The sequence below is a fragment of the Danio rerio genome, chromosome 3 (genome assembly GCF_052040795.2).
Source record: "Danio rerio strain M-AB ecotype USA chromosome 3, GRCz13ab, whole genome shotgun sequence".
Taxonomy (NCBI): Eukaryota; Metazoa; Chordata; class Actinopteri; order Cypriniformes; family Danionidae; genus Danio; species Danio rerio.
Genome location: NC_141023.1, coordinates 15,561,722 through 15,576,080, shown reverse-complemented (window position 1 = coordinate 15,576,080; position 14,359 = coordinate 15,561,722). Strand labels below are relative to the sequence as shown.

The 14,359-nt window shown below is 36.9% G+C and overlaps 1 protein-coding gene across 6 annotated transcripts in view; it reads left to right on the top strand.

Moving 5' to 3' along the window:
• cacnb1 (calcium voltage-gated channel auxiliary subunit beta 1) overlaps nt 1-14,359 on the top strand; it is a 74,085-nt gene that overhangs the window by 27,770 nt on the left and 31,956 nt on the right. For all 6 annotated transcript variants that reach the window (XM_087242487.1, XM_087242486.1, XM_087242488.1 and 3 more), the window contains 3 exon segments: nt 5,230-5,349; nt 8,107-8,229; nt 8,628-8,764. In XM_087242487.1, the coding sequence (XP_087098613.1) occupies nt 5,230-5,349; nt 8,107-8,229; nt 8,628-8,764 (380 nt within the window).

The window sequence follows — 14,359 nt, the reverse complement described above, 5'->3', positions numbered from 1 at the left end:
TTGGGTGTAAAATCAGGCTAAATTATCCTCAGATGTTTCTAATTCCTTCTGTTAGATGAGCAGATCATTTAAGATTAGTGATTACTCAAAAAAAGAAAAAAGAAATGTAAAAGCTTAATTTGAAATTGTTAATAACTAAGTTTAAATCACATTTGGAAAATGATATGTCTGATTTTATTCAGTGTTATTACATGTCTTATGATATTATTGTGAATCTTTCTAAGAGCCACATCTATAATGTAATTATCATGGACTTATGTCGTTCAAAAATGTTTACAAGCTTAGATTTGGCCTAATTTTGTTCGAAATGATGTCATACCAGTTCTTTATTTTGTTTGAAGTATTTTAGGCAAGTATTTAAGGCTTTAGGGCAGGGGTCTCAAACTCAATTTACCTGGGGGCCGCAGGAGGCAAAGTCTGGGTGAGGCTGGGCCGCATAAGGGATTTCACAAAAAAAAGTCCTCAAATGTCATTATTAACAGTTTTAATTATTTCTTCTGAACATGAAGTGTCCTGAACATTAATATAAGATTGAAGATTATGAAGATTATGAACAGTTCCTCTGAACATGGCATCTTTTGCCTACTTCTTGCTGCCAGAGACTTGACAGCGCTTCTTCTCACAAATCTGAACCACATTTGGCTTTAGAGCGGAAGCAGTTGAGACCCTCAGTATGGCTTGAAAATGATCATCATTAAGTCTAGACCTGTACTTTGACTTATTGAAGTCCTATGGAAAAAAGTGTGGGAACTCACTCAAAACTTCCATTCCCTCACCTAAAAAAAAGGCGTATATATGTATAAATAAAACACCCCCACCCCACTCCAGTCACATCAGTCTGTACCAGTCTGTATCTACCTATAATATCAATATATATAAGATGCAGGGCAGGCACGTGCACACATAGGGCTCAACCTGTGCAGACCACATGCCCTTTTTAGTCTTGCATAGAAAGTGCCCTTCCAAAATGATCAAAAGTGCCCCGCGACGCGACACACCCTCGGTCCCGCCCTTCAGTAGGCGCGCGACAACACAGCTGATCAGAACGCGCGCGACAACGCGCATTGAGTGGCAAGCGCGCTGTGTACAGATAGAATCAGCGGAGCGGGAAGTGCTCTCTCTCCCCGCTCCGCTGATTCTGTCAGAGTACAGTGGTCGGCGCGGGCCACAAAATATTGCACTGAGGGCCGCAAATGGCCCGCGGGCCGCAAGTTTGAGACCCCTGCTTTAGGGTAATGATGTGACAACAAGAAACAAGAAAACTGAAATATACTTGAAATTATGGTTGCATTTTGTTGGAGTATTTGATCAATTCCATGCGTGTTTGATAAAAAAAAGGTCAGGGGAGGGTTTTCTTTAATTTCAAAAAGCGTAGTAATTTATTGTATAGAAATGAATAATTCGATTCACAGAATTCTGGTATCCGCAATGCAAATTTGCATTCAGGGGATGTGCTACAGTTTTCATTTGACTTAAATTTTTATTGGCAGCTTATATTAACAAGTGAAATTCATCACTTGTCAATCATTGTCCAGTCCTCCATTGGCCACACCCATACAAACGTCCTTTTTTTCTACCAATTCTCTGCACAACATTAAAAGCATAAGTCTTCTCACTGCACATATTCTGTGTTCAGTTTCAACACATTTCTGTTAACAGAACGTTTAGCTGCAGAGTGCAAGTTGATTTTAGACAATCGGGCCTTAGCATTTCTACCAGCTGCATTTATTTCTGGAAAAATGCTTCATCAGTATGCAAAGCATATCACACTCAACAGAAGAAGTTCAGTTGATGTATCACCTTTAAGCAATACAAATACAATTGTTTAATGAAAAGGAAAAGAGATAATAAAAAAATGTATTCCTTTTTTACAACAATTTCACAATTGATAATGAAACAGCGAGTAATAAATTGAATTAAATATAAAACTTTGAAGTGGAATAACTACAACTTTATTTTCTTCCAAAATATCTGTGTGTGTGTGTGTGTGTGTGTGTGTGTGTGTGTGTGTATATATATATATATATATATATATATATATAACATTTAATTTTTTTTAAAGGGGACCCATTATGCAAAATCACTTTTGTATGGGGTTTAAACACAGTTGTGTGGCAACAGTGTGTGAATTTAAGCAGCTTCTAAAAATGTGTTCATTTTATTTTTATAATCACACTTAATAAAAACCGTCTGCAGAAACACTTTGGACATTCTCTGTTTGTTCGTGGCATCAGATGGGCAAATCCCCGCCCACTAGTGATGATCTCTCCCTCATTAGCATAGGATGTTAGTCCTGTTTTTGAGTCTGCCACTATGCTGACACACAGGCATTTGTAGCTCTGCCCTCTTTTGAAAAAAGCACAATCTCATTTGAATTTAAAGCGACAGTCACCAAAATAGCACAGGCAGGAACAAAACCATCAGTGTCAAAGAGTTATAAAGGATTATTTGTGGAAAATGTTTACAGTCTAATAAAACCTAGATGCCCCTGTACTGTAAGGACCAGTCCAGTCCAGACCAGTTTAATTTAATAAACATACCAAAAAAAAAAGTCTTATTTAAAGTTTGGAAAGTTTAAGTTTACAGACATATCATTAGCTTAGTACAAAACGCAAAGGTCAGTGGAAAATCCCTCGACAGAAAAACAAACGTCCTGTTTGTGTGTTTCGTTTCTGCCTGGATTTGGATTTAGCCCACTTTATGACTGCTGCACCAACAATCACAAATATAACCTCTCTGCTATAAAAGTCATAGTCTAGCAGGCAAAGTGTGTGTGCAATCTGTTGCTGCTTAGTGAAGCTGGTGATAGGGTTCCTGTGACCCTGTTTCACAATGAATAATTTAACATCATTGCATATGGCATATGTCAGCCTGACACATTCTCATTTCTATTTAAAACATACACACACACACACACACAACCTCACACACGTACATTCAAACGCACAAATATGTGACAAACCCATTGCACTCATGTTCACACACACATACAGAAGCGCATCCATCCAGTGAGTCATTCTTGCAGCTGTCCGCACGCTCGTCCACACCTCCCACGAATAAGAGTCCACTAGACACCTGAAACAGAAACAGGAAAACCAGAGAAAAGTGGGAAAAGAGAGATGAGAGGAGTGGGAGGCTTATATAAAGGTTCTGACACTGCTGTACTGTGAAAATGAATGACACAACGCTTGTGTGTGTGTGTGTGTGTGTGTGTGTGTGTGTGTGTGTGTGTGTGTGTGTGTGTGTGTGTGTGTGTGTACGTGTTTTTGTGACATATCAGGACACAAATCTGTATAATGACATGGGTATGACACAGGTATTACAAAAAGGAGGTGAAATATGAGGACACTGGTGACGTCCTCATTTCTCAAAATGCTTATAAATCCTACAGGATGAGTTTAATCAGGGAGTAAAGCTGCACACAGTCTCCTGTGATGGTAGGGTTTAGGGGTGGGGTGGGGTGGGGTGAGGGCAATACAATATACGGTTTGGGCTGCATAAAATGAATGGAAACCTATGTAATGTCCCCACTTTTCACAAAAACAAACGTGTGTGTGTGTGTGTGTGTGTGTGTGTGTGTGTGTGTGTGTGTGTGTGTGTGTGTGTGTGTGTGTGTGTGTGTGTGTGTGTGTGTGTGTGTGTGTGTGTGTGTGTCTGTGTGTGTCTGTGTGTGTCTGTGTGTGTGTGTGTGTGTCTGTGTGTGTCTGTGTGTGTCTGTGTCTGTGTGTGTGTTTCTGTGTCTGTTTCTGCTTTTAGTATCTTCATGAACTTGACCAGACTCTAAAGCAAATACAAACATCAGTACAGGCATATGCATGTTTTTTCAATTGGTCATGTGGATACACAGACAGATAGACGGACGGATGGATGGATGGATGGACGGACGGAAGGATGGATGGATGGACAGATAGATAGATAAACAGATAGATAGATAGACAAACAGAGATAGATAGATAGATAGATAGATAGATAGATAGATAGATAGATAGATAGATAGATAGATAGATAGATAGATAGATGGATAGACGGATAGACGGATGGACGGACAGATAGATAGATAGATAGATAGATAGATAGATAGATAGATAGATAGATAGATAGATAGATAGATAGATAGATAGATAGATAGATAGATAGATAGATAGATAGATAGATAGATAGATAGACGGATGGACGGACAGATAGATAGATAGATAGGTAGATAGATAGATAGATAGATAGATAGATAGATAGATAGATAGATAGATAGATAGATAGATGGATAGACGGATAGACGGATGGACGGATAGATAGATAGATAGATAGATAGATAGATAGATAGATAGATAGATAGATAGATAGATAGATAGATAGATAGATAGATAGATAGATAGATAGATAGATAGATGGATAGACCGATAGACCGATGGACGGACAGATAGATAGATAGATAGATAGATAGATAGATAGATAGATAGATAGATAGATAGATAGATAGATAGATAGATAGATAGATAGATAGATAGATAGATAGATAGATAGATAGATAGATAGATAGATAGATAGATAGATAGATAGATAGATAGATAGACGGATAGACGGATAGATAGATAGATAGATAGATAGATAGATAGATAGATAGATAGATAGATAGACGGATAGACGGATAGATAGATAGATAGATAGATAGATAGATAGATAGATAGATAGATAGATAGATAGATAGATAGATAGATAGATAGATAGATAGATAGATAGATAGATAGATAGATAGATGGAGGGATATATGGATGGATGGATGGATGGATGGATGGATGGCAATTGATGAATAAACAGACGGACAGACAGACAGACAAACTGTAAGAATGATGGAAATCTCATCTCCTTTAGCTCAGCTGCTTTAAAGCGTGTATTTCTTTCAGTTTTCCTCCTCTTATTTTCTTCGTTCCTCTTCTCTGGCACTTGTACTGTACCTTCTGCTCTCTTTCTCGTCCTCCCACACTGTTCCTGCCCTCTCACTCAACCTGCTCCTCATTCACAAATTGTTTGCATATTGTACAGTAACTCACTGCTGTGTGTGGTCATCTGTGCCGCTTCTCTCTGGGCCTGTTGGAAAAAGAGATGTAAAACTGTTGTTGCGTTTGATTTTTCGACAAGAAATATTAATTAAGAAAGAGCTTTTTCAAGCGCTGTGCCAAAGGCTGTAAATCCCCCCTCCTTCTCATTGGCTCTCTGTGTGTTTTCTGGCAGGGCTCGGCAGACTCCTACACCAGTCGTCCTTCAGACTCTGACGTGTCTCTGGAGGAGGACCCTGAGGCTCTCAGGAAAGAAGCCGATAGACAAGCTCTTGCCACCCTGGAGAAGGCTAAGGTGTCTTTCTTTTCATCTCTCTTGTTCCAGTTTTTCTCTTTTCATGTCTTATTTATAAATCAGACTTTGCCCTGAGTGATCTAATGTACTTTACTGTGCGAACGCTCGACAACACTTGATTATTATATTGTGTATTAGGAATCGCTAGGTTTCCCTGTAGATTTTCCTCTTTGGTGTTTTAGAGTGGGAGTTTTTAATGTTAGTTTTTGACTCTTCTTAAGCACAAAAATATCTCTTGACTCTTCTTAAGCACAAAAATATCATAATATGTTTGCAGAAGAAAAGCAATACTGAAGTCAGTTATTTTCTTTGAAAATGTGTGTTGGAATGTCAGTCTTCTTTTTGGTCTCTATAACCAGCCCACTGCCAGTTTACACAATTCTATTTTGGCACCCAATGTTGAATAATAATTCTGAATAATTTTAAAAAATAGTAATTAACCATGGGTTCTTTATATGATAAAGTGTTAAATTGGTCTCTATAACCAGCCCACTGCCAGTTTACCCATTAATATTTTGGCACACAAGATTGCCTTGGTGAAAAACTCTCCGAAAAGAGATGCAGATTCAGAGTTATAAAAATCCATATGAGGTGGTTTTTATTTAGCAAATTAGTATAAAAATTACAAATATAAACTTTAGATGAGATAGATTTATAAAAAAAAAAAAAAAAAGAAATAAACACAACTTTTAAAAGAGATAAAGCCTCAGCCAGGTCAGAAAAGTAACCCAAAAGTAACTCAATAGTAACGCATTACTTACTCCCCAAAAAAGTAACTAGCTGTGTTTCTTTTTATGGTAACTCAACATTGTAATGGATTACTTTCTAAAGTTGCTTTCCCCAACACTGTTAACAAATAAAATAAATATTACAAGCGTAAAGCTGATGAGGTTGATCATCAGGCACACTCACTTCTTTCGGTGTTGTCAAGCTGGCAACCCTCCCCAATATTTTGAATTTGGACTTGAATACCTAGTTCAACCACTAGGTACAAAATATTATTTTACTCATTAATTGCAAACTTTCTAAAAACCTAAAATCTATTTTTCTGATGTTGTGACACAATCCTTGCACCACTCTACAAGTTTGCATACAGTTTACTTATTACTAGGGCAGACAAAACCTGAGGACAATTTTTGCTATTTCTGGGAAGAATTTTGTAAAAAAAAAAAATAATAATAATAATAATAATAAATTGCGGATTTATGAAATTATTTTAAGCGTATCATAACTAAAAACTTAATATATGAAATAAAAAAATAATACATTTTAACTTTGTTTTAATGTTTACAGTGCAAATCCAATTAGATCCACTTATTTGGTAAACAAAGCAAGTCTCTTGTTTAATACATCTACTAATAGACAGAAAATATGACTTCACAAACTGTATTGTAAATAAATCAAATTAACATTTTAATATAACTATTATTATATCACAATAAAATTTGTGAAATTAATTGAAAAACTGAATAAATATGCATTTGCAAACATTTACACAAGTAAACACAGACACAATGATGGGATAAAAATCTGTGGAAATCTGTGGATTTCTGCATGCGCAGATTCCATGTGGGCCAACTTACATAACCCACCAGTGTTACGTGACTTTCTGAACTCTTAACACAGCTACACATTTTTGTCGGGCACTCATTGGGAATACTGGGGGCTGTTCCAAGACTATTGTGAAAATAGTATCAAGACTATCTTGAAAATAAAATATTTTTTTTGTTATATTTATTTAAATTACCAGATATAGTAGATCTTTATCTGATAAGGTTAAATTGGTCTCTATAACCAGCCCACTGCCAGTTTACCCAATTATTTTTCGGCACAGAAGATTGTCTTCGAGGAAAACTCTCTGAAATGAGACACAGATTTAGAGTTATGAAAATCCACATGAGGTGTTTTTTATTTAGCAAATATTATAAAAATTACAAATGTAAACATTGGGTGAACTACTTGCATTGTAAGGCTCAATCGTCAGGCAAGCTCCTGTCGGTGTCATCAATCTGGCAACTCTCTCCAATATTTCCATTGTGGGAGAATATTGTTACTTATTTTTTTTTTAAATTTGAAAATATACGTGATTTTTTATTTTCTATTTGGGTGTGTCTAACGTACTTTGTTGAAAACAATTGTTTTTAAAAGTATCTTGAAATTCTTACAAATGACACACTTAACCTTAAAGGACAGGTATTGATAAAAATGCTTACATTTTCTTTTTGAATGTAGTTTAGTAAACTTTGTTGAATATTTCTAATGCACTCATTAGAAAAAGACACTATAAAATTTCAAATTAAATATTTTTTAACATGTATTTACCACAGCTGTATTATATAAATGACCATGCATGGTTCTTTATCAGATAAAGGGTTTAAAATTGTCGTTTTGTGATACATTTTCATCCTATTCACCACACACTTGGTTGAATGATTGTATTGTAATATATAGTGTTAATTGAGGTTTGCCACAAAAAATATTTCCACTGGGAGATGAATTTGGGAGCGCTAAATCTTTCACCAGTAATATTCCATCCTCTTCACTGTATGTAAGATCACTTCTATGTGTAAACCTGTAAAACCAATGACAATGAGTCTGAGTGTCCTTTCTTTTACCCTGGAGTATTTTGCCATCTCTCTCTCTCTCTTTCTCTCTCTCTCTCTCTCTCTCTCTCTCTCTCTCTCTCTTTCTTTTCCTAAGACAGTTCTCCATTAATTCCCTCTGTTTATCTTTCTCATCGACTTCCTCTCTCTGAAGACCAAGCCTGTAGCGTTTGCAGTGAGGACTAACGTTGGCTATAACCCAGGCCCTAATGATGATGTGCCTGTTCAGGGCATGGCCATCTCTTTCGAACCCAAAGACTTCCTGCACATCAAAGAGGTCAGACAAGCACACTTACCTTACCTTAAAATGTGTTGAAAGCATTTTGGCTTTCACCTGTAAAATGACAGATGTTCCTGAAGTAATAGTTTAAGAAATCACACTGTTATGACAGCAAAAAAAATAAGTTTGTGATCAATCTTCATTTTATTGCCCAATCAGATGATGTGCTGCACCTCTTAAGTGTTTAATTTGGCTTACATTTCTTTGAAAGGGGGTGTTTTTTTAAACTAATTGGCTACATTTTCAAATATCTTTAATTTGCTTAGTTTGTTTCTGTAATCTGATGTATGATTGAAGCCTTCTTTAATATATTTATAGGTATATTTTCTTATATTGATGGTAAATGTATCTGCTGCTTAAACGTGATTCAAAGGCTGGGTGTTTTCTGTTAACAGAAGTATAATAATGACTGGTGGATCGGGCGTTTGGTGAAGGAGGGATGTGAGGTGGGCTTTATCCCCAGTCCAGTGAAGCTCGAGAGCACTCGGCAGTTACAAGAACAGAGAATGAGACAGAACCGCCTTAGTTCCAGGTAACAGCCAATCACAGTGAGCTTGTGTCTGCTGCACAGTTAATGTTAATTTGCTGCACAGTTAATTTCCCAAGGGCTGTTTCATTTTTTAAACACATTTTTAAACATAATAGTTTTAATAACTCCTCTAATAACTTCTAATTAGGTGGTTCTTTCTGCTGTGGCGACCTCAGGTTAATAAAGGGACTAAGCCAAAAAGAAAATGAATGAATGAATGAATAAATTAACTTCTAATAAATAATTTATTTTATCTTTGCCATGATGACAGTGCACAATATTTTACGTTATTTTGCAGGATGCTAGTGTTTAGCTGAAAATGCAATTTAAAGGCTTAACTACACAGCAAATTCATCAGAGTTAAATTTTCGGTGTTGAAGCATTTCAGAGTAAAGTGTTGACGTTAAAGAGTTATATTTTGATAAATGAATATAATAAGAGTTAGAATTGATTTTATTCAGTGCGAAATCAAGGAGTTATCTTTTCAACACTTGGTGGTGTTATTTCCAACATCCGGGAATTCATGCAGCCCCAGTCACTGATGAATTTTCCAGCCGCCATTTTCCAGGTTTAGAACAGCAACTGGTGAGTCAAACTACCTAAATGTTGGTATTTTACTGACTTTCTTTAAGGAAATACAGTTGTAAACATATTGTTAAGTTAATAACTTTAGAATGGAGTGACAATTTTAAACTTCTGCAGTTCATTCATGGTCGTTTGTGTATCTAGCTTAACTGCAGTACTATTCACTTCTTTTCAAGAATGTTTTTTATATATGCCCACGCATACATAGTGCATAAAAACATCAAATGTACATGTTCAACACATTTCTGTCACGCTTAATGCCATTTTGTGCGTTGTTACCCATCTGTAAAATAAAATCGACACTTCTCCTTTAATTCGAAGCAAACTAGCGAGGGAATCCCCGGACTCTGAGCCGCCTAGCCTAACGTTACTCTGCCCGGATGCTAACAGCAACACAGGACGGTTTCCATAAGCTCTGGAGAGTTTCTAAAACATATCTGGTGAGTAAATGAACATATGCTTACTTGTAAAAGGCTTCCTGACTAAAACATATGATTGTTTGTTATTCGTGTATGTTAATTTGGTTATTTTAAACACCGCGGCCCTTTTAAACTGGTTCATTCGTGGCCGTCCATATACCGTTAGTCCATAGACTCGCATGACAACGTACGCTTGAATTATATTAAGTGTTGACAACCATTAAAGTCGGAATGTTAACATTAATGTCTTTAAATGACCGCGTTTGCACTCAGACATTTAACGTTACAGAAGTCTCCCGGAAGTTGCGGGACTAACGTTAACGTTATCCCGCAAATGCACAGAGATTCCCAGATGCCCAAGTAGATGCCCGCAAATGAATGATAATCTCCCGGAAATCGCGCGTCTCCCGCCCGGTCATTAAACACTTTGCACACCCCTCTCCACCGCATCCCTCCCAGCTCTTCAGGTAACGTTACGTCGTGCGCAAGTCACCCCCACCGTTCTTAAGGTACGTCGTGCGCAACTCGCCCCACCGCTCTTCAGGTAACGTTACTCATCTCTCCCGCAAATCAACTCTGTATCCCCCGAAAACGACTTTTCCCAACTCGGGCTGTCTGACGTTTGTAAGTTAGGCTATTTCTGTAGTCAGGAACATCTTAGTCAAGCTTTTTTCTCCCGCATGATATTGTGCTTAAAACTATAGGCTAAACTTAGCATGTACTGTACACAACATTTCCGTTTTATTAAAGACAATTTAGTGCGTTGTAAACAGCCACCTGTCTGTAAAATTAATCAACTGATTCATATTTGAGCAGCCTAATGATGATACAGGTTTGATTTGTAGATTTATTATCAATAATCAACATCTGAATCAAAAGATATCTGAAAAAGTGTGAGGCATACTTTGTGATGTTCATCTCTCTTTTTTTATCTGAAGGTTATGCATATGTGTTAGATACTAATTTTTTGTTGTTTTTTTAACAGCTACAGTTTTCCATACAATAACACAAGACCCTGTGACGATTGGCTGATTAGAGACGGATGGTGTATTTCCAGAGTTGGTGAAATGACCAAGCACACCTTCTTGGTCATATGTGGTGATAATAATGAAGGTATGTTTGATAAAGTTCTGTATTTGTTTCACTAGCTGAGAGGGTATTAGAGCATTAGAGAATAACGAATGACATGAAGGTGATAAGTTTTGTATTGTGGGTGAACTGTCACTTAAATAATGTTTTGCTCTTTGCTTTGTGCTTTGCACTTTTCCTCTTCTGCTTATCCTAATATTTTAGATTATATTTGGACCTGAAACATCTGCTGGACTCCAGGAAAGGTGGCGTCAATACTGGACTTGAAAGGGCCTAACTGGTAAAGAAACACGCATGCACACACACACACACACACACACGCACGCACGCACGCACACGCTTACAGAAAACTGTAAGTTTATGAATATTTTTTACACTGTGGCCAATATTTTGGGGAAGTCAGCATCACTAAATGATATAAAAGATTTTAAGCTCCTCTAAATTTTGCTCCAAGTGTTGTGTTAAATTCAGGATTCTGGACAGACAGCTGCCTGTTTTTCCAGTTCTAGCCATAGTGGTTAAACTAATTGTTTTTGGAGATCCAACAGTGATGTATGTGTTTTTTCTACTTTTCCATATCCTGTCATCTCAACCAGCTGGGAGAGTCAAGTTGTGGATCATCATGAAGATTTTCAAAAGGTGAGTTTAGATTTCTTGAATGTTTTATTTACTTTAAATGTTCTTTTAAATATATAATAGAATTTGATTGCTATTTGTTTTTAAACATTTTTCTTAGTCATGCTGGAGTCTTGAAGAGTTCTTAGATGAGCATCACCCTATATCCGTGCATCAGGAACCACCAGACGAGCGATCAGCAGCTGCTACATCGTCATGGATAAAAAGGTCATCCTGTGGCTGGGAAGCACTTCATTCACAGGACATGCTTGATGAGATTTCCTAGCTCCAGTTTGTTTTTACACAAGTTTACAGCATTTATACCTTCATTTAAACTGCTGTGTTTGATATGGAGGACCAAGGAAACACCCGAAGTGAAAGATTTGCACGCCAAGTTGTTTAAAATGTAATTTCACAAGAAAACTATGTGTTCAGAAGTAAACTATGAGTGACGATATATTGAACTTTCAAATTGCTCTGATGAAACATCAAGTTTGGACCAAATGACTCAAACAGCCTTTTGAGCGCTGGTCATACATATCTTGTTGATACTGTCTGTACTAATAAAAGATTTAAAGCATATTTGACATTGTTGCATTTTAAAAACTGAATGAATTGTTAAAGTGGTGAATGTTTTCAAATAAAATGTTTTTTATTTTATAATTTACAGTCTATTTGACCTTTTTACCATATTTACACTCAAGAGAGTTGAATTAAATAAATATATTACACCAGGCGGTGTTAAATATAGTTACATTTTTTAACTCTGCCCAGAGTTAAAATTAACCCTTACTTCGGTGTCAATGTGCCAACCCTTTTGAAAGTGTTGATTTAACTTTGTTTTGAGTGGACCCCATGAGACACTTTCAAAGTGTTGAAATTAACTCCCATAGAGTTGTTTTGGGTTCCCATATTTTGCTGTGTAGGTTAGCTATATAGGTAAGGTTAATTAAACAAGTTATAAGCCTAAGGTCACGTAAAAATCTTGGAGTTACTTTTGACACTGAGTTAAAGTTCGACAAGCAAATAAACTCAGTCGTCAAAAGTGGTTTCTATCAATTAAGGAACATTGCCAAATTGAAGCCTTTTCTTTCTTTTAAAGAGCTGGAAACTGTCATTAATGTTTTTATTATGTCAAGACTGGACTACTGTAACTCTTTGTATTCTGGAGTTTCACAGGCATCAATAGCACGCCTGCAGCTGGTTCAAAATGCAGCTGCTAGGCTTTTAACTGGAAAAAAATTTTTTTCTAGTATCTCACCAGTTTTATTGTCTCTTCACTGGCTCCCAGTCCAATTTAGAGTTCAATATAAGTTATTGCTACTAGTTTTTAAAAGTTTGAATGGTCTGGCACCGACTTACATCTCTGAGCTTCTTCACTGGCACACGTCATTGAGGCCAATCAGGTCTGAAAACACGTTTCAGCTAGTTGTCCCCAAAACGCGGTTGAAATCAAGAGGTGACTGGGCTTTTTCTGCTGCAGCCCCCCCGACTGTGGAATGGTCTGCCTTTACAGGTCCGGTCATGTTCTTCACTTGGTGCTTTTAAGTCTCATCTAAAAAATCACCTTCTGTCTCTTGCCTTTGATTGTAATTAATTAATTTTAACCTGTTTTATATATTTTGCACAATTTTTAAATATAGGTATAGATTTTGTATGCTGGTCGTTTTGTAAAGCACTTTGGTCAACATCTGTTGTTTTTAAATGTGCTCTATAAATAAAGCACAAAAAAAAAAAATTGATAAAAGTGGGTTTATCTGTAGTTAATACAAAAAAAAACTTACAGGGGCTGATAATATTGACCTGAAATCTTTTTTTTTTATGTAAAAAAAAAACATATTAAAGGAAGTACATTAAAAATATCCTTACTTAATTTCTATTGGGAAATTAATTTATTCATTTGCATTCCGGCTTAATCCCTTTATTAATCTGGGGTCGCCACAGCGGAATGAACCGCCAACTTATCCAGCATTTGTTTTACGCAGTGGATGCCCTTCCGGCTGCTACCCGTCACTGGGAAACACCCATACATTCTCATTCACACACAAACACTACTAACAAACATGTACCGCATGTCTTTATGCTGTGTTCACACCCCACGGAACGCGCGGATAAATTTCGCTATTCGCGCGTAAATAGCTGCGTGAACATTTGAGTTTACTCGCTTCATTCGCGCGTCAAACCCCGCTTTATCCGCGCAACAAATCCGCTTCATTTGCGCTTCAAATTCAGAATTGTGGCATCCCTACTGGCAACGTATTCATTTTTTTGTATCTTGGTTTTCACAATAATATTAAATTAAGCAGCACAACTATTTACATTATTGATAATAATAGTAAGAAAAATGTTTCTATGTAGCAAATCAGTATATTCCAATAATTTCTGAAGAATCATGTGACAGTAGTAACTGGAGCGATCATGTTGAACATTCAGCTTTGCTATTACTATCATACTGTTTATAAATATATGAAATTAGAAAGCACTTATTTTAAGCACTTTTTAATTATTAAGCCACTTTTTTTTTAGATTAAATAAATACAGCCTTGGCGAGCAAGAGACATTTCAAACACATGAAACCTTTAGGGGCCGTTCACATATCATGTCTAAAAGTGTGGAAAGTGCGCTCTTTTGTCGTCTGTCATTGCAAGATGACCATCAACCGTTTTCTCAGAGGATGACAAAACCTTGTTGCAGCTCTGATACAACTTATATTTATGGAGAAAATGGAAAAACACTGCAGTGTTACGCCTGTTTCAGCGCGTGAGCAGAGCGTGCGCAGCGCGTATGGAGAGCAGAAGCAGCACGCAGGCGTTTGCCTTTCACACCGTAGCATCTGCAGCGCGCAACTCTTCCGCAGCTGCTGCAGATATCAACCTATCCCCCTATCTAT